Genomic DNA, 26,406 nt, shown 5'->3' on the forward strand with positions numbered 1-26,406 from the left:
TCAAATTTTAATTTAAAAAAAAATATTTGAATTTGTTCACTTCTTATATCTGTGTTTTGTAGGAATTAATTTTTTTTAATACTAAATTAAAAGTGAATTTTGAAAGAAAGAAAATTAATTGGTATTATACTAATTAATTATACAATGAATCAAAAATCCATTTCCCACATAACCTGGAAAAGAGAAAAGGAAATACAAATATGTATTCAAAATTAAAATCTGTCTTTTAGTATTGTGTGTATTTCTCTTTAGTTTTTTGGGATTTCATGTTCAACTTTTTTGATCGCAAAATATAGATATGTGGCTGCTCGTTTCGAACATAACAAATTTCCAAGAATCTTACCCATAGTTTATCTTTTACTACACAAAGCGCTGGGTAATCTGAAACACACTAATGATCAGTTACTACTTACTACACACATCACTCTCTATAGATGTAAAATATTGCATAAATCGGTCCCCTTAAAAATGATTTGGTTTTAATAACATTAAAATTAAACAGAAACATATTATAATATTATATATTTTAAAATGTTTGTTTATTTTTATTTTTATTTCATATTTATTTTTCTAAATAACACTTTGTGCAATTTCTCATAACTTTTAAATGCACAACAAGAGAATTTAAACATATTTCTTCAAGTTTGTGACATTTTTAAGGGGAAAATATAAAAAATAAATATGATTATTTTATAATTATATTATTAAAATATAAGGTCACTACTTATTAAGAAAATCCACTAATTTAAAGTGAGTAAACATTTGAAAGGTGAATTTCATTATGTGTTTATAAAAAGTATTGTGATTTAGATATCTAATTTTGTAGCTGTAGTTTTGATCTTGGAAATGTATTTATTGACCACAGGCTGTACTTCTTCTTTTAGAAAATGTTTTACCTTTCAACAATTAACCATGTTATTAAAATTTAAATAAACATTAAACTCATTGATTGGATATTTACCTGATCAGGTGCACTTCCAACAAAAGTAGATGGATCTAAAAGATGAGGCAATTGATCTAATATTGGTGCAAAATATGGATCTTTCACAATTCTGTCCAAAAGATCATTGTCTTTGCCTTCAAGACGAACTGTACTGGCTGCCTCAAGTGATAAAACTCTTATTTTTTCATGGCATACCTGGAATTTGTTTTTATTTAATTATACAATTGTATACAATAGAAAATATTTAGGTGGTAATATCAACACTTTTGTTTTATTATCAAATAAATATACTAATAAACTATTAAAAAATATTTTTCTAAAAGAAAAGTAATAATTTATGATGTAGTTAATTGTACAAATAATGAAATAAATCAAATAATAAATGTTTTCACGATTGTTAAGAATGTTAAGATCAACAATAGTCTATTATAGTTCTATACTAAGCTATGGCTCACATTATGTAGGATCAAAACTAAAAATATTAATGTTTGTGAAAGGGCTTATATTTACTTGTCTATCTCCTCCAACTTTGACCATTGCAATAATTATGTTTTCTGTAGCCATAAAGGGTAATACTTTCTCAATATTTCTTGATATCACTTTAGGAAATACAGATAACCCTTCGAGGATATTTTGTAATGTCAGCATTATACTGTCTGCAGCCAAAAATGCTTCTGATAAACATAAACGCCTAAAATGTCAACAAAAAAATTTGAAAAATTTTTTTTTTTTAATTGTGGTACAAAAGTAATTTAACACAGACCTATTTGCACTGTCGTCCAATGTTCGCTCTAACCACTGTACAGAGGCAGTAGATAAAGGGTTGTTAACCAGATTCATAAGATACCGAGCAATAGAGCAAACTCTTTCACTTCTCATTGGATTTTGTTTATAAGCCATTGCACTAGAGCCTATTTGAGTAGGTTCAAAAGGTTCTCCAATTTCATTCATGCCGGCCAATAGCCTCAAGTCTGTACACATCTGTATACATTACAAAATACATTGGTATTATTAAATATTTTTACCTGAATAAAATACCTATAATTTGTATGATATAGAATCGCATTATAATATTATTTGGATATACTTTATGGACAGCAGCCCCAAGAATGCTCAAGGATGAAACAACTTCAGCATCAACAATTCGAGGATATGTCTGACCCGTGACAGAGTATGAAGTTGGGAATCCAGCAAGCTTTGTTACCCTGTTGTCCAATTCTCTAACTTTATTGTAGTCACCTGAAGAACATTGAAACATAATATTAGGTATATAATATATACATAAATATTTAAACATCTATTATAAATTTACAACGGACTAGTAGTTATATTAAACTCAAAACTGTGCAGAATAAATCAGGGAAAATGTTTGGGTTTAAATTGTTCACTATCACTGTATAATTCGTTAACAAAATATTATGTGTACAAAATAATACAAACTTAAAATTTTAGAGCATTATCCGTTAATTTAAATCATATGGATATTTCCCATTTCCCAGAATTAATAAGTATACCAGTATATGAATGAATTATGCATAAATCGAAGGTAGGAGAAGAGAGCCTGAGAGTGATAAATTACCGTTGAAAAGTTGCAAGAATGATGCTTGGGTGCCAGTGGTTCCTTTGATACCGCGAAACTTGAGGTCAGCACGAACACGACTAATGTTTTTTTCGCACAAAATCAAATCCTGTAACCAGAGACATGCGCGTTTACCGACCGTGGTGAGTTGAGCGGGTCTGAAAATAGAAGTGCACGATTATGAATTGTTTTACTTTATAATTTAACTTTAAACGCACTAGATTTTCTATATATTATAATTTATAAGTACCTATTTATAATTCATATCGGTAATAAACTTACTGAAAGTGAGTAAAACCCAATGTGGCTAAATGTTTGTGTTTATCCGCGAATTCGCCCAATGTTTTCACGCAACCAGCCAGTTTCGGTAACAGTATATCGAAAGCATCCCTTACAACTATCAAGTCCTATGATTAATAAAAACAATTATTTACTGGTTCTATAAATCATAACTTTTAAGTACACCATTGTAACGGCTGGGGGACGCTCACGGAAAATTTGTTGATTGGGTGCAAAATTAATTTAAGCTTTGCACAATATTCGCATGTTTAGGTATGATATATTTCTACACATGAATCAGGATTTTATAAATCTCAGTAAGTGCCACTCTGTGAATTTACCTAAGACTGAAGTTATTAGTATGTAGATAAGTACCTATACGGGCTAAGCTCCTAAGACTAGTTCTGTGATAGTAACTGATGTTTGCTGGCCGCTGGTGATCATTCGCATATGGAATACCAACACATCGTGATTATTCGGATTTCCTGACAAGTTCTCAATGTTTAGCTACCGAATTATTTAATTAAATCGTTATAAGTTAACATAACAAAAACTAAATTATTTAACTGCTGTTTAATTCAATTTGTATGTATCGAAGCAATACAAAAAAAGAAGGTAGGAGTAGGTAAATTTGTTTTTTTTTTTTTATAAACTACGGCTCAAAATTATATAAAAAGGTATTTTTAAAGTTGTTGATAATTTTTGGAATATCTAATGAATGTTTTTTGCTAAAATAATCACTTAATTGAGAGCGCGTAGCACAAAAACAAAAAAATAAGCCACTTTAGGTAAGTGTAAAAACCATGGTTCATAGACTTTAAGAGCTATTAGCTCATTTTTGTGAAAATTATTTACCTACCTAGATGGCTAGATCTAATATCCTAAATATAAAATATAATATAAATAAAAAAAAAGGTTTTTTGCGTGATTTCACACCGGGCCCCAAAATATTTTTAAACCGGCCTGATATGACCTAAATACAACTCGACGCCCACCTGAGCTAAATAGTACCTACGGTCAACCGCGTTCGGACTTACGGCGTTGTCACCAATGTCGCACGAAGTAGCGCCTAGGTGAATGATGGGCGCCGCGGTCGGACAACACGCGGCATACGTATGCACGTGAGCCATGATGTCGTGTCGAGTGAGCTTCTCTTCTTCGACGGCCGCCGCAAAGTCCAAATTGTCCACATTGTCGCGCAGTTCTTTTAGCTGTTGGTCGGTTATGTCCAGTCCCAATTCCTGAAATCATACAATTCATTTGTAGTAAATTCATTTCAAGTAAAGGAACGTGTAATATAATATTATAGATAGAGATATTTTTGTATAGGTACCTACAAAGAGACAAAAGCTGCTCTACATAAATGCCTCTTCTTTGAGCAGTCATGCAAAGTACCTATGATCAAACTTATTGACATTGTCCCTACAACTGAAGGATAAATGCATTATCAATTGTGTAATAACCTTTCGAGTTTTGATAGGTATAGATAATATATATTTTACTTAACTATTAAAATAATTCAAAACATATCAATAATTTGAAATTTCAATGTATTTGCGTACCTAAGTGGCTAAGTCAAATAGATACAGCGATATTACGGTTAAAATATTATGCTGCTTGACGATTTGACGTAGCAATGTAGCATATTTACAACGCGTTATTCCGTTCGTCAGGTTATTAATTTAATGTTAGTGTAGATTTGCTAAATTTTCATTTTTTTTTTTTTTTTTTTTAGAATTTTATATGGTACCTATTAATAAAATAAAATAAATCCGTACAGAACACTCGTACGTGGTGATACTCCTGCAGTAAGGTATTTATATATTTTTTTATTTAAACAAATAAACCTCGGCTTCTATGGTCATTGGCGTACAAGGAGTTTAAGGTTAACAATTTTTAAAGACACAGTATTTATATATTATAGAAACAAGAACAGATTATAAATTATTTATAAGATTGGTTTTAATTAAAATCAATCACCATGTGACTTATGATATCTGGATGTAAAGCTTATGTTTATGTAGTGACTTAATTTCCACGACACAAAACGATTATAAGACAAAATGTAGAAAAAACAAATATTGTCTTTCTATAACTATAACTAAAAATAATTTTTATGTCTACATACAAATTTCGAATTTGTTTTTACGTAGATATTATAATCGACACTTTAAGGAGTGATGCAAGAGCATACATTACCAAACATCAGTCATCGGAATTCAGCATACATCTGACTATTATGAGTCATCCACAAGTATAACCGATGTGTTATAGGTACATAAGATTAGGTTGCAGGATTAACAAGTAAACCTACGTGTGATACATAATATATTATGAAATATTTTAATTGAACCTGAAATTTCAGTAGTTGCCACCCCTTTTAATTTAAGCCTTTGATGCGTACGCGTGTGTAACCGCGTGTATTGTACGCACTATGGTCGCCTGCATGCGTTGTATACGCCACCAACTATTTTATGCCACCCGAGACCTGAATATCATATTATATCGTCGTCATTCGGTGGGTCATATATTTAGACATACAATACATATATATATATATATATAGGTACATGCAAAATTAATGTAACGTATAATTAGGACTGTGTATCAGGGGACTGCGAAGAAGGTCACAACTCCCCATTGCTATAGAAAAATCCTTATGGAAGAGTATATATATATACTGTGTTCTCATTTTGAATCTTATGACAGGGTTATTGATAATTTTGAAAATGCTAATTGACATATTAATATTAACATCGTAATTCGTAATCCATAACAGTATAGACAATATTGAATGTAATATTGGTGAAACTATAAAAGTTATACAATAAGTTTCTTTCAGATTGGACATTTTTGCATCGGAGAAACTTGTCTGGCCAGATGAAAATATGTTTTATTGTTACAAAAATGTTGTGTGGTTAGTGCCTTAGTGGTTACGACTTACGGCAGCGATTAAATTTCAGTACTCTCGGTATACCTATGTAGTATGTATACACATTACACATACCTATAGGTATGCATTATGCACTCATTTTTTATAAACTAAATTCGAATTAAAAACGCAAACATTGGGGAGTTATTGCTTACTGCGAGTTAAAACACGTTGCACGGGCGTATCAACTTATAGACAACGTATATATTATATTATGGTACCTACGATACAGTAAATAATATATATCATTATATTACACAATATGTGGATACGTAAACATTTTTATGCTTTTTCTTGTGTACACAAATATCTAATCTGGTATTTCATCGTTTTTACATACACTAATCAAGTGCTAATACCGACAATACCGGCATCAGACAGAATTTTGAGTGCCTAGGTATATGATAACGTATAGTACATACCATTATAATATAATTGTATATGTGCCCAGCCCAGCCCATATATGCGATGTGCACGTAGCGTAGTGCGTTCACACCAAACCATCGGCGATAGGTATGGGTATGTCGTCAAATATACCGTCATAAAGATAACGCGGGAACGTGGAGTGGCGTAAAGCTCTCATCCGTCGCGCTCAACGCATCGCGCAATCGGCTGCAGTGGCCGCGAATTGCCATCAGTGGAAATATAATATCTACGAAATTTATTGTGTATGCGAGCGCGATTTGTCACACAACGATTTTAGACCGGAAGACGATTATATTATTTTATACATAGATATATAGTCACTGAAGCGAATTCACGATGGTCAACATAGCAAGCGTGGGCACGGTGGTCATCAAAGTCGTGAAATTGGTAAGTATGATTTACAGGGGGAATACACAATATTCGGTAATATTATGCATTTATTGCTCCTAAAGCGGTGTAAAAAACTTGAAATTCTTCAGAGAATAGTTAATAATATTTCACCCACCCACCCATCACCCGTTCACTATAAAGGCATTTACCTACTGTCATATTTTTAACTACACCTAGCTGCCTTAGCAGTAAATACTAAATTATTATCTACTTATAGTATTACCCAAAATCAGAGGTGACCGCCTCTTGATCATACCGTTCAACGAATACATTTTTTAAAGGGCCGAAAGCTTATATTATGTAGTTATGATATATATTATTTGTTTTAATTGAACAATATGCAATTTCACTATGAGCCATATATATGATATGCATACTAAGCATACACCAATGCTATATACGAATTACACGTAGACAAGTTATTCTACAATCGCAGCCCATGTATATTACAAATAAGTATATTTAAATATATTATATAGGTGTTGAACATAATCATTTTGGTGCTGTACCGAACCGGATATCGTGGTGGATTTTTGGGAGTCGGTGGTACATGGAACCTGAACGAAGAGAAAAACCCGGATGCGGAAATAGTCGCTTCCGGTGTGTTTGTCGGTTTCTTCATCTACACCGTCGTGATCTTGATATCGTACGGGTTCGGGTCAAACCACCAGAAGAAAACGTTAGTGGTGAGTGCAAATATCAAGTATAATAATTAGTGATTACTGATTACACATTAATCGTAGAAAAAGTAACAAATTTGTTGCACTTATACAGCTGGTTATGTGTGACAATAATTTATCGATTTTCCCTCTCCCCTTTTCCAAAAAATTAAAACTTGTAACTTCACAGGTGTGATAGGACATCATCGCATTATATTACAAAAAAAATTGTTGTTTTAATTTCAAGTCATCATAAATTGTCATAAATACGATTGCATACCTACTTACGCATACCCTCATATTGTCATATTATATTTAAAATAAAATATGCTTAAAAAAAAACCTGGGAAATAAAAAATAGCTGGCGCTATAGACAGAATATAAAATATAACAATATTGAATTTTCGACAGAACTAAGTCTATTTTTTAGTTTTTTTTTTTCTAATCAAAATAAGGACTCCACGCGTTGATTCCATTCGTTTTGTTCCTATACTACCTACCTATAATATTATATACTTTTTACTCTTTTTCTAGGATATAATAATGAATTTCGTCGGCATGTTCATGTTTATTGCCGTCGGCGGTATAGCACTTCACTATTGGATTGGTTATCAGAACGAAAACAAATATATAAGCGTGACTTCCGAACGTGCCATAGGCATCACGGTGGGCGTGCTGTGCGTTCTTTCCGGTGCTGTTTATTTGGTGGACACCGTACTGTCGTTTATACATTTCGCCAGAGAAATGGAGTTCGATTAGGAGGAGCGACTGAGGCAAATTTAAGTTAATTAAAATATAGTTACTTTATAAATAAGTTTGGCGGTTTTGCTCTTCGAGTGCATAATATAATATTAATAACCGCATATTCATGCATATAGGTACTCGTATATATGTATATACACACTGAAAATCTGTCTGTTTCAATATCATATGACGTAGACAATCCTAAAGGGTATATTACGAAACATGAAATGTGCACACAAGCAAATAGGCAACATGCATGAGTATGAATGATATTATAGTGTTTTAAAATCGTTCAAACATTATAAATAATATATTATGCGCTTTGTGAAATAATATCAAATAACTAATAATTAACTTTTTTTCTACTCAATATATACCTACTACTGATACTTATTTACACCTAACGACATTCCATCCATGTATAAGTCATAATAATGTTTTGTAAATATAAATATTAAATAGTCTTATATGTAGTTTATATTTATAAAATAATATGTAATATTAATATACCTAGTTAGTTATGTTATAATTATATTTAGATACAATTTATAAAAGTACAAATATATTACACCAACGATCGTTTGTATTTTAATACAGAATCAATTTGAATAATTTTTTTAATACATTTATTATATATAATATATATTATATGTATACCTATACATCATTCACACTAAATATGCATTCAACTGATCAGTCTAACCACGGAAACACCGATTTTAAAATAATGTAATATAACAAGCGCATAAATATTAAGAAATGATCATCGTATGGAAACATTAAACATTTACTGAAGTATTGATCCTTGGAAAAAAGAAAGGTATATTATTTAATCTGTAGTGTTGCAATATTTGTTTTTAATTGACATTCGTCAGTTTTTCTTAGGTTTGTTTTTTAGAAGCAAACGATCGTAGTACTGAAGTAGGTATAGATATACAATGGTAAAAAACAATATAAAGTAGTACCTAAATAATGAATGCCTAGTTTAAATAATACATATCTTCGAAAGCAATAATTACTAAGTAGAAAATATCATGTAGATTAAAATTTCAGGTTAAAACAACTGAAAATCGTTATGAAATTAACGTTCCACCGAGTATAGGTCCTACAAATAAACAACATAAATATATACGTCAAGGACTATACGGGTCCGGGAGGAGTATCGGAGAAAATTGTCCTCTGCAACACCGGTATAACATAATATATTAAAAAACAACCGTGTAAAATGAAACAAAATGTACAAACCAATTAATATTTTATACAATTAATATTGTATTTAGATAGATGCATAGAAAATAGAAATAAAAAGTTTCGTAATCGTTTTTTTACTAATACAATAATTCTGATTAATAAATTAAAACATTATTTATTTATGAACCTACGTAAATTATGGTGATGATAAAATAGGTATAAAACAATAATTGTTTGATAAAGAGTTATAAGAATAAACAATATAAGCACTGTATACAGTTAGAATTATTTATTTAGCTATTGTTTAAGTGTCTCAAACCTAGTAACTTGACTCCAGCATGATCTATAAAATGTATGATTTCTTAAAATATTTTGAAAAAGTTAAACTCAAATTTTCAGAAAAAATAAATCATCAAAATTAAAGTAGCAGAACAAACACAAATTACCCATTCTAGTTTAGTTACCCAGTATATATAATAAATAAAACGATTGTAAAATAATTACAAGTTTAGTCACTAAATATATATTACACCTATACGTATATGATGAATTTATATAATTATATAGATTATGTAAGTAATATTAAGTATAGGTATAATATCATTATCTGATGAACGCAAACCCATTTTTATTGTTTATACTATATTATATTATTGTTGTGATAAAAAAAAAAAACGAATATGATGAGTAGGCAATACAAATACAGAATATTATATATACACATATATATATATATATATATATATATATACCTAACATATAACTTAACATGTTTTGAAGCACATGAAAGATATATTGCCTAATGATTGCGCTATATTATATAACGATAGGTATAAGTATATAAAATCGAGGAAACATAATCAATAAACTCACAAATTTGTCCAAATGTTACATTATGATTCATCAAAGTTGCTTAGCAATTTACTGAAGGTGCAAAACAATAACATGATAATATTACATTATTTTATGGCCAAGGTCGTAAGCTCGATCTACGGAAACGCACTGAGTGTACGTACCTGCCGCAGTTGCTAGCTCCCTATTGGGTGACCAACAGGATTTTTAGCAACATATCCTTGCTACACATACACAAATACGTGTTACAACCCTTCCGACTTAAAAACCTACAAACAAATACACAAAAATAACCCCTACCGTAACACCCCACAACCCAATGGACTATATGTTGCGCGGGTTCCCCCTAAAAAAATTACATTATTTTTCATTCGATTATAGAATTCAATTTATTTTATGAATACTAAAAAAAAATTAAATCAAAACTTTTTTATATTTAAAATAATTAGCCATTATCGAACTAGTTAAAAAAAAGTTGATAATATAATTGAAAACTAGAAAAAAAGTAAGAGTTGGCGAAAACGATTAGAAAATTAAAACAAGTGTATACATAGACACTAACAGTATGGGAGGGGCTAATCGGGTTTAAAGTAAATCCAATGAAAAAAGTTTTTATCGAAATTATAAATATTAATAAAATAAAATATGTAACTAGGTAGGTTAACAAGCTATATATATATACCTACTACAGAAAATATATTTAATATATTTTCATTTTTTCTATAGTTACTATTACAATTTACAGCATTACCTACATAATATGTATAATGTATATTTATATATTATTTATGTGTATAATTTACACATAAAATATACAAATATACATTGTATAATATTATATTATAACTAAAAGTGTTGAAGTATACCGTATATAACCTACACCCACGCCTAGAATTTAGAAATGATATACCTAATGTTTAAAAGTTGGCTGTTATAATAAAAGTTAATTCATACATATTGATATAGTGATATTAATATGCAGTGCTGTAGTCCTAAAAACAGCAGAGGGTATACTATGAGTTATAATATTAAACATATGTTTAAAACATATAAAACATATGTTTAAACTATATATTCATACTATCATTAGGTATCATTTTGGTGGAGGGTAAATAACACAATACACATATAATATTAATTGTACAAATTAAAATTAAAAATAACATTTTTTATTTTTATTTTAATCTGATCGAATACTTTGGTAGAGGGTAAATACTAAATAACACAACACACATACATTAATTGTGAAAATTAAAATTAAAACTAAACATTTTTTTCTAAATAAATTTATTGAAAAATATTCCATAAATGTTGTCTGGATTCCGATTTTGTTAAATTATTTCTTTTCAATATTAATAATAATCTAATGACTTTTATATTTATATTATTTGGTAATTTCATTACAACAGAGAGTATACGACCTTAATCAGCAGGTATACGGAATTTATTAGAAATAACCAGAAAGTATACGGCGTATATCTCCACTACAGCACTGTTAATATGTGATGGCCTAGCTATACTTGATTTAGGTATATATATATATTATATATTCATAGTATGTAATATTTACCCATATTATGACCACACACCCTGCTTAAACTTTAAAAATTACTTGAAATTCATAATAGATTTCAGTCAAAAAATTATATTTTAATTTATATGATAATAATTAAAAACGGTTCCTTTCTCTCTCTATTTCTCTAATAATAATAAAAAAAATGCCGGATAAACAACAGTCACCCTGCGTGCAGTATAGAACATATACTAAATATCAAGCCGTACAAATATATAAAGCAGAGTGGAAAATTACCACACTTCCTGATGCGGGGAACTTTGGAGGCTGTATATTTTAACGACTATTGTTTTATGTGTTTAACAAACTACCAACAACAAATTATTACTCATACAATGTAAATATTTTTTTTTATCTATTGCATATTTGTATCATACATTTGTAGGTGAAATAAATTAAAATACCAAGTACATATATTCATCAGTGAATTATTACTATTTCAAATTAGTACTATTTCAAATGGTGTGAAAGTGGAAATTCTTATGTATAAATACGTATAATATAAATGATATCATTAAGTTAATATAATATATTACAAGTGCGAGGTGTTATACTTTTATATACATTATTCATAATTCTTATCAGTTTAACACTGTTCACTATATGTCCCGATAAAAAAAGGTGGCATTTCCTAAGCGCTCCGATCACTAAATACAGCCCTGTGAAATATATATAGTTTCAGTATTTCTATAATATTATATCTTTTAGTCAAAACAAGTGTACAATACTGATCTATACGTATTATACATTTATATACCCATACACTATACGAATATGCAAGAAAAACGACTTCAGTGCAAATTAAATGAATTGTTTTAAATTTTTCGCAATCCCACTAAATCGACGACTTCGCGGTGGCCGCCCTCAATATTAATGATAATGATTATTAGGCATTAGCGGATTGCGCGAAGGCGGCGACGCAGTTGTAACTATAATATTGTTTGGTAACAAAATAATAATAAAACATTTTAATGGGTTTTTACTGCTTTCTGGTTTTCTCGCAATCTCTGTCGCAGGAAAACATCTCGCGGCGGGAAATATGTTCATGACGCGTACACACAGACCTAAATATACAAAATTATGTACTGTGAGCGCGACCGATCGATTCGTCTCGGGAAAACACGACCGGATGATAGGTAGGTTAGGTTAGGTACATGAAAAGCGTTTGGTTGGCGACGTTCACACCCAGATGGTCCCGAGAGAGACCGAAACGGGAGCGGGGCACGACGGCATCGGGCTGAAGCAATTTAATATATAATATTTTAATATCTTTTTGTTTTATTTGCTTATTAAAATACACGCCCGAAGTCTTAAATATAGTAACTATTTTAGTATTTTATGTATATTATATATACATATTCAGTGGGGGTACCTCTGTGGAAGTAAATACGCTTCCTATTTCACGATCTGCGCCGAGAATAAGTATATAAAATGTTTATATCGAATACGACGTAAAAAACAAAACGGTACAAGCAATAGAGAGTAAAACGCGAAGAAAACGGGCACGTCCGGTGGTAGGGAGTGGTGTTTTTTTATTTTTTTTACATATAAGTTAATTCGGATCAGCGCAGCAGTGGCGGTCGCGTTCCATTAGTTCCAATTAAGTCGTTTCGCGCCCCTGCGGAGGTGCAGTACGCAGCGTGTTTGTCGCGGCAACAGCACCAGTTCGGCAGTCTACAGCAGTCGGCACACGAACATGGCCAACGAGAAATCACTTAAAGAGTCCCTGCTGGCGGCTTCGCCATTCCTGATCAAAGTCGTGGAAATCGTGAGTATAATTTCAATGTATACGTATATATATATATAGGTATTATATACGAGTATGCGCATATAAATCGCTGGCAGCCTGTCTGCACTAGCCGTATATTATCCCCATATAAATTATTTTATATATAATAATATAATACCAGATAGTTTAGAGTTCGTCGAAGAAATTTAAGCCATTTGCTCTAAGATGACCACTGAATGACGTTAATGCAAAAATAAAATAAAATACGTATTATTCGTAAATGTTTTACCGAAAACATCTGATACTTATGACATTTATGTAATTTGGAGCAAAAGAATCAAAATACTATAGAAGATGTACATACTAATTGTATTACTTACAATTCATGAGACGAAAAGTTTTAAATAGGTCATGCGAAATCTATACAAATATTAAGCTGCGAGTCCATAATATGGTCTTTTAAATCCAGGTGGGCCTCGAATTAGTGAGCTATACCTATATGCATATTATAGAAATACGTATACCCCGGAGAATCTTTATATTTTATACTGTAGAATTCGAATAAATCATATTTGCTGTGATGAAAATATGTGGACAATGCAGCGGAAAAGAAAAAAACGGCGCTTCAATCGAAATCTATTTGCCCGGTACTCGCGAGTACCTTTAGGTTTTAATACTAAACAATTGGTCGTATAATTCACGATTTCTTTCGTGTTTATTGTTTCAGATATTGGGCTTAACGAGCATCTGTTTAATCATCAGCCCATACTCGTCGAGGCTGCACACCAGCACTGGTAGAGCGGGTTTCGTGTACTCGGCCCTTTCCGGCGCCGTCCTGGTCGATCTACTCATTGTGGTCAGCCATTTCTTACAACAAAAGATACCGAAAAAGCCGGTAAGTCCTAACATCCTCACCACTCATCACATTGGATATCGTGCATATACGGATGCAGCAAACATATTTTTGGGATATTTTATTTTCATGAATTTTATCTACGCATCATAATTATTATTATATGTACCTAATAGATACACGTATGAGGACTTAAACATCTAATACTTGAGAGTGAATACGCTAAAAAGACGAGAACGCCCTCAATTCAATTTATTAAAGTCTAGACAAATCGTAGATTACAACTAGGACCAAACGCCACCTTTAGCTATACTACAATCCATATGTGCAACTTAGAGGGCTCTTTTGAGGGGAGGGTGCTCTCGTATTATTGTTATTAATCTGTGAAAAATTACCCCCTCTACCACTCACCAAAAAAAAAGAAAAGTTTTCTGCCAAGTTTATAATATATCTTCATAATAAATATAAATTACATTACTATTTAAAATATAGCAACTGATTTAAATTGTATTTAAATTTTTAATGCATATAAGTTATGTTATGACATTAAAACTATATATTTTTAACTGTACTGTATTTTCTAAATTATTTGAAACCTCTTTCAATATTTAAAATAGCAAATTTCTTATTCAAAATGTTTGTCTCATCAGAGAAAACATTTTTATCATCCAATATTATAAACTTGAGTAGCTCTGAATACATTCATGGGGGAGGGGTGCTTAGTTTCCTTATAAGACACCACTTACAACTTAGTTTGTTAGTTTGTACCATTACAAATAGTATATACCTACTATGAAAATGAGCAAGGCCACGTTATAATATTATTAAAATATTCTACCACTGTAAACGTCAATAAACAAGCCGATTGTACAGTGTAATTGGAAGATTTGACAAATGAAATAACTTTAGATCAAATCAATATTTTTTAATACTGAAAATAAAAATATCAAATAGACAATTTTTAAATCTAGTTAAAAAAAATGTTAATTGAATAAACATTTATTAATATAATTATGTTTATTTTTTAAAAATGTTTTAATATTAATATTTTTGTTAAATAAAGTTGATCTAGTCGCAAAAAAATTAATTTAAAAAAGTGTAGGTAAGTTTCTTTATAAGAATTTTACTTGTAAAAATCTCATCTGAAAAAAAACATAAAAAAAACTTGACAGATAATTTTTTTTACAGTAAAAAAATGTCCTAAACTCAGATTTAAAAAATGGTTATAATGAAATTTTCAAAAAAAAAACTACATCAAATTTTAATTTTCCAGTATTAAAAATAAAAATAATTATATATTAAATACACTAAATGAATAGGGCACGTATCAATAAATTATATAGCAGATGAAAAAATTCATTGATTAGAATAAAAATTATTCCATTTGTCAGTCCTGTTACATCCTGCATGGTATCCATATAATAATAAAATATTATACATTTATCCGTTATCGTCATATAGTTTGTCAAAGAGTGTAAGTTGAGCTTTTTGTTTGCATTTTTAGAGTCTAATTGTCTCGTGCTGGTACGGCGTAATGCTGGCAATAGCCGCCGGTATTATATTTTCCGACTGGAGGGCGCTCCAGTTTGCTCTCCAGGTGCGTCCGTCCAAGAACCGAATGGACCTGATGATATCCTCAGCGGTCACGGCCACGCTGACGTCCGTCACGTTTTTTGCCGACTTTGTGTTAACGTTTAGGTATGGATGAAAAGGCGTACACAAAAATAAACGGTTACCTCACCTCATATCGTTTACTCAGGACATAACCAAGAATCGGTTCTATGAAACATGTTTTTTTTTTTTAATCATTACTTTATTTTTTGCCGAATTCCGCCAAAAATCCACGACAATTTTTTTATCATATATAGTTTTTTTTCACATGTCAATTGCACTTACCTATAATAATATACGACGAACCCAATATTGTAACTTTAGGTCCAGCAACTCTACGGCTCGCAGAAAATAGATAAAAAAAATACGTACTACTATAATACTATCTTTATTATGCATTATATTATATGCGAGAAGTATTTTTAGTCGGATAGTTAATGCACTGCAAAATTAAAACATTTTTGAAAACATGTGAGAAAAAGTTTTCAAACTAATCTGTATACCAACTTCAATTATCAAATATAAATATACTATATTATACGTATAGTTCTTAGTGATTAGGTAGATAATTTTACAAAAGGTTTGATTTCTTGAAACTTTATTCCATTATGTATTCATCAAGGAAATTATCTAAATGCTAGGTAATCTATCGTTCTGGCAAATAATTTAGAGGACACCGTAGTTTATTTTCTCCGTATTTGTATTACAAATATACAACATGGAAAATTTTACGTTCATCACAATTATACGTTTTAGTGGTTAAACTGTCATTTCTAAAATTAGAGTGAATTTAACGCTAGTAAAAAAATTTAAAGGTGATAATATTATCTAGGGTATCTCGGAGGATTTTATTAATATTATTATTTTAAAGTAAGTTATATTATGACCATTTTTAAATTTTTTTTTGTAAAACAATCATAATTTACTTATAATACTAACAATATCAATAAATCCTACGAGATTCCCTATATAATATTCTTGCCTTTACATTCTATAAAAGATAAATTCAATCTAATTTTAAAAATTAAGAGTAAAATGTACTATTCTGAACGTAAAATTTGCCATATAGTACGTTTGAAAGTCGGAAACAATTAATACCTAGCTTTGTGAAAAATTAAATTATGTATCGCATCAATCATTAGCTTTCAAAACTCAAATTGTTACCTTAGAGTTTTAACTCAAAGTACAACATAATATTTAAGCAACGTAAGCATTATTTTCCTAAAAACCACAAGATTACCTATATTGTAATTTGTAGGTAAATACCTATATTATATTAGTGCTCATAAGATATGATTAATAATTTTACCAAATTAATCCATTAATATTTTCGACCATTCAGCTTAAACTAAAAACATATAATCGACTTCTTGACCCTTGTGATAAGTTAACTGATAATCACATTATTATATCTGACTTGCGTACATTTCTATATTATTTACTTACACTTTAAGCTATGTCATACATGTTAACTATATTTGTAAGTGATATATTTTTTTATCAACCATTTATACAGTTTATATTATTACATAGGTAGTTTGGTATTCGTGTCTTCAATAAACATAAATTTAATAGGTATTATATAGAATATATAGATATCTATTTAAACAATTACATACTATATCATAGTTATTTTCTGTTTTAGTAAAATAATACTTCAATATGCAGTTTTAATTTAAATTCCATGACCGTATTTCTACTTATAATTAGATATGATATATATTTTATGATTATAAAAATAAAAATAAATTTTATAACAAGCGTTTAACAAACATTTTTATTACATACAACACAAAGTACTTTATTTATAATAATTAAAGTAAAAAAAAAAAAACATTTTAATTGCACACTTATATTGTACCTAAATAAATATAACATACACACATATATATAATGCCTTAATTATTATAACTTTAATAAATTTAACTAAAAATTAAGGACTGATTTTTGAATATATTAATCAATTTAATTATTTAAATAAAGATAATAATGAATGTGTTATGTAAAACTTAAAGGGACATTTAAGTTTAAAACTAGTTCTTTTAGTAAAGTGGAATCATTTGTTGGAATGTTCTATAGATTAATGGTTTTTACAAATATTTTATATGTTAAGAATTTCTATAAAATGTATTCAATGATTATAAAAATTATATTATTTTATATTTTTGCACTGTATTTCAATTTTCTAAAATTAATCTATGGTATATAAAATAAAATTATTTCTCACAATGTCATTAATGTGTTTCAAGATATCACAGAAAATTATATTTTATTATCTTAATGCTAATGGAATATTTATGTAACACATCTAAGCAAAATATAACTACTTTTTTTTTAAATCATATATTAGAATTACATGTATTATGGTATAGACATTATTTAAGACCAATTACAGAAAAGGATAACGAATTATCAATAAGAAAGTGGGATAATAATGATGTAATTTAAGTACCTATATCTATCACATTCATGGTAATTGACATTGATAATCTTTCCATATATCATCCATGTTAAAAGGTTGGTTATTACAACCTGAAGAGTACTGTTTTAATGCATTGATGTTTTGACCAGTAACAGGAGCTGATGGTTTTTCATTATCGGTACTAAAAAATGAAGTGTTTGTGTTTTCGGCTATGGGATGTAACTTTTGGCCTAAAGTTGCGGATAAGGGATATGATGATTTAAAGTAACTTGAACTGTTAATCTTGCTCATTGGATTTGGTATTACTTGAGGTTGTTTTTGGAATTTAGAATTTAGCATATAATTAGTACTCTGTTTAGTGGATAAATAATTCATATTTGACAAAAATGGTTTTTTAAATGTGTGGATTTTTGTTGGTAAAGTACATCCAAAATCTTTTAAGCTGTTGTTATTAGTCCAAACAGTGCGTAATGGTAATCTAGGTAAGCTATTTTCTAATTCATTCATATTACAATTTTCTACAACAGTGTTTGATGCATTAACCTTTTTTACTTCTTGGTGTTTCTGTGAAAATTGCAGACTAACAAACTTTTGATTATTCACATTAAATCTAGATGGATGAGTTTCCATATGCGTAACTGGTGTAAAATTGTTAAATTCCTTGTCATTATTTTTATATTGCGTCAGGTTAACATTTTCTTTTCTGGGACAACTGTTTATGAGATTCGGTTTAAAAGGTTTAAATGACATGGTTTTGGAAGAAGTTGGTGGCAATACATTAATACGCTGATTGCTGTTGTTAGGAATAATAGGAACAAATCGCACTCGGTTACCTTGTGGGTTTATTGAAATATTCTTCTTTAAATCTTCCCACCTTTCCTTAATTGAAAATTAAAAAACGAGAAACTTTTTAATATCAAGAAGGTACATCTAGACAATAATAAATGCTTACATACTCTTTCATTACTACTACGCTAAAACTATACTAGAAAAATGTTCATCTACACTTCTAAAAGTATTAATATTAAGTGTTAGTGAAATTCTAAATAAATTTTCAATAAGTACACCTAAGTACATACATGAATAACTACCTAGTTGAACAATACAACATTTTATTTTATTTATACAGATCAGATTTTCCTAACCTAATTTAAACAATCTGTGTGCTTAAAGCTATTCAATACTCAATTAAGTACACTAATAGTAAATAAATACTGTCAAAATTAATGTTTATGAAAGGTAGACAAGTGAGCACGGCTCTACAGTACAGTAGCTGTCGAATGGTCAATAATGGATGTATTAAACTTGAATAAAATGATATATCATTGTGTACAAAAACAATTCAAAGCGGGGACGGTGTATCAGTCTAATATTTAATATTGGTATTTGATATTAGTAATACCGGTAATACCTAATAGGTGGATAGGTTGAATTAGTTTTTGTAAAAATTCATTGCATTGACCTACCTATAACATTAAAATGATCACTGATCGCGGAAAATGTGCTCTTATTTTTTTCCCCAATATAAGGTAGGTATAAAAAAAATGTGTATTAAATTTTAAAGCTTTTGACTAAACTAATTTTTATCGACATTTATAAAAAAAAACTAAAATAAACCTAATAATATAATCTAAATTTTTGTTTGCCGAGGTTACCAAATAATTGCTATGTACTGACGTCCCGCTAAGAGTATTAAATACGCATTTACGCGTAGATATACTCGAGTGTCCCTGGGGCATATGATTTCACCACCGATCACATTTTGTCAAACTTTGAACGATTAGACCATAGACACATGCTTATCTTATCTATAGGAGAGCCCCAAATAGACCAAAAGCAGATGTGAGCCACCAGAGTCAGTGCAAGCACCTTCACGCCAGACACCATTCTAAATTAATCATTTGGACTTAGAATATTTTTCAATTAAATCATTCTTGTTCCGTAATAGTGTTTTATTCACATAGTAATCAAATAAATATATAATAATTAATGGCAAGTCAAGTTGTTATACTTATTTCCCTCAATCCATCTACCTCAACACCAGTCGTTCGTCCTCCTGTATGCTGGGACGCTACATAATTATATTAAAATATTAACAAATATTCATACCTACTTAATTTTTATTATTTCAAATACTTTAAAAAGCATAGTTTTCAATTTTTACCCCTCAAAAGTATCATATAGTTCTAATTCGCTACCAGAAACCTTAATCAGAGCATTTTTTCCTACTATAAAAAGTATCTCCAGACACAAAAAAAACACACTGCAAAATCAATACATTCATTACTATACTTAGAATCAAAAAAAAAACATTGAATACAACTTGATTTCTGACATATGCTAAAATAAAAATTGCTAATGTATTGTTTGTCTTATGGCAGGTACATACCTATTTGACTACTTACAAGGCCCGTTATAAGGTAAGATTTACATTTAAGTATATCTTTTAAATACCTAAAAAATCTACTCAATAAACTATTGGTAAACAGAAATTCCTAAGTGGCATTGATGATCTATTTAATTGTATTATTTTTATATATAAAGAAGAATACCTAAAAATGGTATAAGTACCTATTTCTAATTTCTAATCTTGAAGAATATTTTTGTCATCAGAGTTCTGATAATGTAGATAAAATATAAAATTTACCTGTTCAGCTTGAGCTAATAAAGTCCAAAGGTTTCTCCATGTAGTAAATTTTTTTCTGTCACTAAAATTGAATTTCATTTCCGTTGATGCATATCTTGTTGAAAGAGGAGACACATAGGTATCATACACAGAGGTAGACATGGTTCGAGTAACAATAAACTAAATTAAACTACAAGATTCGAAGATAAACACAATGAAGATTATTAAATATTATGAAGTTCAAAAAGAAAATTTAAAAATTATAAAATTATTTGAGTAGAAAACTAGAAAAAGCAAATTGTTGAATTATATTATTAAAAACGTGCTTAAATAATGTATGTTGATAAGAGTTATCTATTTTTAATAATTATTTCTTATCATGATTTTCTATTAGCCTTTAAAATTAAAAATCTTTTTTTAAGATATCATTTATCAAAGGACAAAAACATCAAATCAAGTACCAAGTTTAACTATAGTAGTTCATGTACCAAATACTTATAGTAATTTTTATATAGTACAATTGAGTGTATTGCCTATTGCCTATTTAGTTTCCAATTTTCCAGATTGTATTAAAAACTCTTAACTATTTAAAACCATTTTAACTTTAAAACTTCTGTACTATGAATTATGATTTAATTATTCTAAAAGTAGGTAATCAATTGAAGTGATTGCATAAGTTTATGTAATATGTATTATTAGAGGCAATTAAATACAAAATTTTACTGATAACGTCAAGCAACGCAATAAATAATTGACTCAATTTTTATAATGTTTAACTTATTAAAAAGGGTATCTGTCCTAAATACTACCTATATGTCAAGTTTGTCGATCTACCGATAAAATTGTGTCAACTTTTTTTATTTGTGGTAATTATTATTATGAGCATACTATTATATTATATTTTTTATCGTAAGAAAACCAACTTCTGCCAATTATAAGAAATTAGATAAAAATAAAACCAAGTACAATATTCAAGAAAAAAAATTGATGTCTTCTTTACTAGTTATATAAATTTGAAAATATTGGAAAAGTTTCTATCACCTAAATCCCAAAACAATTTTTGAAGACTGATTAACATCTAACAAATAATTATTAACAACAGAAACCGATGATATTGCCATATCGGAGTATATGAATAAAACATTTTTTTTAAATCAATTTAAAGAGACGTGAAATTTATTTTTATATTAAATTGTAGATTTTGTATTGGACTTTAATGTGAACAGTTTAACTTTAAATATTTTTCTTATTTCACAATTTTTTAAAGCCAAGTAGGTTATGTCAATTAAGTAGATATTTGAAGATAATTAATTCAATGTTCCAAATCCTTAATTTTATAGTTTAATTTAAGATTTGCATAAATTTTAGAATACAGATTATTCAATTAAGAACTTACTGCAATACTATGTATACCTTAAAAACACAGAAAAGGTAAAAACTATTTTGTGGTACAAACATTTTTGTTATACTAATAAGTATTATTTAAATATAAGCATAGTTAGGGAAATAAATTACTTAACATGCATTATGTAAATGGAAATATAAAGTTATTTATACCTATATGCGCAAATAAAAATCATCTAAAATTGGTTAGAATATAATACTTTGGTTAGTGATCATTGATTACAATAATTTTTAGGTTATGCTAATAAATTAATAATTGTTAAAAAATTTTTAGTTTAAATCAGTTTAAATATTTCAATATTTATGAATAAAATAGTTAAATAAATATCTACTTAAGCAACTTTCCATTCATGTTAATTCAAGCATCTATTAAACAAAAATGTAACTATTAATTTTTAATTGATTACTTACCCAATTTTCTGTGTCGTTAAAATAGTACATTTTAGCTCCATATATATTAAACGTATCTTTGAGTTTTTTTTTAAAAATTTGCGCTGCTCTAAATTTACAAAAAAAATTGTTAATTACATTTAAACTCTCTAAAATTAATTTACCATACTTTACTTTAATGATTTAAAAGATATGAATAACTTAGTATCATCTTCACATTCAAATTTCAGTAACAATGATGGATGATTGATCACAAAATAGTTAATTTCCTGATATAAAAATTAGTAGGTATTAATTTAGTAATTAGTAGGTAATCATATAAAACTCCTACACTTCTGATGTAGTATTTATTGTTATTTCCCCTTGATAGTCCATAGATCATCATAATTGTATTGCGTAGGCTCTTTTGTACAATCAGTGGCTTATTAGTATCGCTTTCTGTCAAGAATGTTCCGTTGTACGTGTCTATAGCAATGTCAACTGCAGCTAAACTTCTATACATTATATAACCAAAACCTTTATTTAAACCTCCACTGCCTTTTAGTAGTCGTACACTATAAATTGAACCACACTTTCTGAAATATAAAAGAAATTGATTAAATATTTTGAAGTTTAAATGATTTTTAATTAAAACTGTGTTGATAAACAGTTGTTTTATATTACTACTATTATAGGAGCTTAATATAAATAATTTATACCAGGGGAACACTTTCAAATATTACTCTACTATAGAATCAAGAAAATTTGTAATGTATAGAATGACCTTAATTGATAATATTCATATAATATATTTATCAATTTTACCAAAATGTAAGTTTTTTATTGTATATTTTTCTCATGTTTAATGAAACAATTAATTTATTATTAATACAATTTTTAGTTAATGTACATAGGTGCCAAATATAAATTTGAGTTTTCATTTAACATAATTTTAATTTCTGTAGACTTTAGTATAAAAAAATGTATTTAATACATTGTTAAAATATACCTACATAATTATTTATAAGGGATTTAACTATATATTTTATAACTCAAAAATAGTCCCAATCCCAAACAACACAATAATATACCTATACAGTTACACTTTACACACTGTTTAATAATCTGAAACTACCTAAATAGCTGTGTAGTGTTCTATATTGTACATTTTTGAACCTACATATAATATAGTTTTGGAATCCTAAAAATTAAAATCTAAGAAATCATTAGGATTATTACTTATTAAGTAATAACACAATTCCGTCGGGTAGAACATTGCACGGTAGCTTCATTATTGTCGGTTTGATGAAACGTGACTTCCGTTTCACTAATCAAGGTAAAACAAGACGTCTATTGTATGGGTGAATGTAAACCGTCCTGTCTTCAGGGTCTATTTCAGTCCTAATTTTAAAGTATATTGTTAAAGGTAAGTTTGCCTAACATTTTCAAATGCATTACTTTCAGCAAAAAATAATTCAATCGTAAAATAAATTATTTTAAAAGTAATTCTATCACATTAAAATGTACCTAGTTAGTAATATAGACTGACAAATCATTTTCGCTAACAATCGTTTTTTGTGTGCAATAATTTTAAATAATTGAATTCAAAATCAACACATCCATTACATTAACTCAAACGACACTGTATTTAACGTTTCCTATACCTACAGCAGAGCGGTATTCAATTGCTTACCTTTTTTAACTTAATAATAAATTATTTATACTAGGTACTTAAAGAGTGTTTTGTGGACTGTGGTGATAGAAACTTCTGTTTTTCAAATGAGAACCTCTTTTTTACTGTAAATTATTGTGAAATGGGCAATTTTTATGAAAAAGTTGATGACTTGATGTATACTGATTGATGAAGAACTTAGATACCACTGGTACCAAAATTCATTATAAAATTAAGTTTGATTTAAGAACTAATTTAAAATTTTTTTTTCAAAATTCCTTTTTATTTGTCTATTAAAAATCCGTAAAAACGCGTATTGTATTAGATAATAGGTTAATATATCTACATTATACATCACTATAACATTTACACATTATGTACAAATATTGGATGTACAAAACTACAAAAGCCATTTAGTATGTATAAAGATAAACTACAATCAGTAATTTATTATACTGAAATATAATATTTTAAAGTTCTAAACTAACAAAGTTGGGTTTATCCACAGTGGTAGGTTTAAATAACAATATATTTTTGTGTGGGTACTGAAAAGTATTGGTATTATAAATAAATTGATATTCATCTTAACATATATCGACAAAAGATAAGATGAATTATAGTTAATGATAACCCAATACTCAATTAAATACAAGTATCATGACTTTTGGGTGAAAACGAATGAATATTTGCTATTTTTTGGTCGTATTAGTTAACAACAAAGATAAAAATAAATTAATATAATAGTTATAAAGTCTATTAAAAGAATATTGCGCCGCGATTCCGCATCATAAAAAATTTGCTAAGTGCGAAAAAAAAACGAGAATTCATCAATAATATCATTGTCCATATGTCTATTGTCTAATATTATGAACATGAACAAAAAGCGATATTATAATTTATAAGGTGCTGCAGTACATCAGCTGATGTATGAGGTCATAATTATACTCAACGGTGTTATCTCTTTGGAATTTAATCATACGAGAACGGGACTGACTGGTGTAGGACTACAATAGTAATAATTATTATTAATATACTCGTACATCTAACAGAATACAATATTATTATTCCAGCTAAAATTTTTTTTTTTTTTTGTTCATTTTTGCAAAGAAAAATCCTCACACATTGTTAAAAACGGATCAATCTTGGTAGAATAAATTACAAAAAAATGTATTTATTATCCCGTGGGGTGTGGGACGTCCCTCAATCGTAATTAGTAATTACTAACTACCACAATTCACAAATTCTGAACTGTTGAACGACGATGTTTTTCAACTACTCACTTGCGTCAAAATACATAAGTGATTTAGGTACGTCTCCCCGATGTAACATAGCGTCTCTATACCTACTATGAGATAGGCCTGGTGGCTGGTATACTTACTTGGCAAAGTTGACGAACTTCTCAATGGTGTAGTGCTGTGGCAGGTTTCCTACGTACACCTCTCGATCGTTGTCGGGTTCTGGGTCATCGCGCTGGCTGATCGGCTTGTACACTATCTGTGAGTTGATGGTCATTATGGCGTAGTTCATGTCTACCAGTAAGTCGGCCATAACAAAGTTAAGATGATTTTAAATAAAATGTATAGTCTGGCCGGATGGTGGATAGGGAAATAGCAATATTGTCTACGTAGAGTGGTCAAAGCGAAAAACTGGTGTCGGACTGTGCGCAAGCGAAGACCTTGAAACCAAATGAAGACATCGGCGAATGCGAATCCCTTGGGCGGCTGGCGAACATCGGACGGGCTCAGCAGACACGAGAGGGGTTGACCTTGGCAGCCGCGGTTGTCGTCGTGATGTCTGCCACGTCTGTCTACATCGTTGATCGTGGCGGCGCGGGGGACCAGACAACGCGATAGTGTCCGACGGTGACACGTTTTTATTTATACATTGCATATTATTATTATTATTATTGAGTATTGACGTTATCGTAACGGAATCTGATGTCGATCGTGTTTTACTATTATACTATTTCTATAACAATAATAATAATAATAATACGAGATCAACAATATCGTACTATTAAAATATTAAGTGTAAAATGTATATTATCAGTATTATTGTTGTTTTTTAGTTTTATACTATCTATATAATGTATAATAACTTATAACATTTTTATTTTTATTTATAAACTCAGCTCAAGCGCTTATCGTTTGTG

General features: G+C 29.1%; 4 protein-coding genes across 4 annotated transcripts; 2 read left to right on the top strand and 2 right to left on the bottom strand.

Moving 5' to 3' along the window:
* Positions 1–680: 680 nt before the first annotated feature.
* On the bottom strand, positions 681–21,135 carry Adsl (adenylosuccinate lyase). Its single transcript, XM_089224230.1, has 9 exons — positions 20,831–21,135; positions 3,839–4,042; positions 2,805–2,929; positions 2,523–2,680; positions 2,031–2,182; positions 1,707–1,924; positions 1,454–1,634; positions 962–1,138; positions 681–896 (listed from the first exon to the last, which is right to left on the bottom strand). Exons 1-9 carry the CDS (start codon positions 20,969–20,971, stop codon positions 807–809), a joined length of 1,446 nt encoding a protein of 481 aa, XP_089080356.1. The 5' UTR covers positions 20,972–21,135; the 3' UTR covers positions 681–806.
* Positions 6,272–8,551, top strand: Ssk (smooth septate junction protein snakeskin). The gene is made up of 3 exons (XM_015513532.2): positions 6,272–6,546; positions 7,029–7,235; positions 7,743–8,551. Exons 1-3 carry the CDS (start codon positions 6,496–6,498, stop codon positions 7,965–7,967), a joined length of 483 nt encoding a protein of 160 aa, XP_015369018.1. The 5' UTR covers positions 6,272–6,495; the 3' UTR covers positions 7,968–8,551.
* LOC107167471 (uncharacterized) lies at positions 12,940–17,799 on the top strand. The gene is made up of 3 exons (XM_089224232.1): positions 12,940–13,336; positions 14,025–14,192; positions 15,655–17,799. The coding sequence occupies exons 1-3, from the start codon at positions 13,265–13,267 to the stop codon at positions 15,856–15,858; spliced, it is 444 nt and encodes a 147-aa protein (XP_089080358.1). The 5' UTR covers positions 12,940–13,264; the 3' UTR covers positions 15,859–17,799.
* Positions 21,136–22,572: 1,437 nt separating the features above from the next.
* LOC149057296 (putative RNA-binding protein 46) lies at positions 22,573–25,839 on the bottom strand. The gene is made up of 4 exons (XM_089224231.1): positions 25,633–25,839; positions 22,935–23,178; positions 22,778–22,872; positions 22,573–22,712 (listed from the first exon to the last, which is right to left on the bottom strand). The coding sequence occupies exons 1-4, from the start codon at positions 25,800–25,802 to the stop codon at positions 22,583–22,585; spliced, it is 639 nt and encodes a 212-aa protein (XP_089080357.1). The 5' UTR covers positions 25,803–25,839; the 3' UTR covers positions 22,573–22,582.
* Positions 25,840–26,406: the final 567 nt, after the last annotated feature.

This window comes from Diuraphis noxia, unplaced genomic scaffold (genome assembly GCF_037042655.1).
Source record: "Diuraphis noxia isolate RWA-SAM2 unplaced genomic scaffold, SU_Dnox_SAM2 contig0003, whole genome shotgun sequence".
Taxonomy (NCBI): Eukaryota; Metazoa; Arthropoda; class Insecta; order Hemiptera; family Aphididae; genus Diuraphis; species Diuraphis noxia.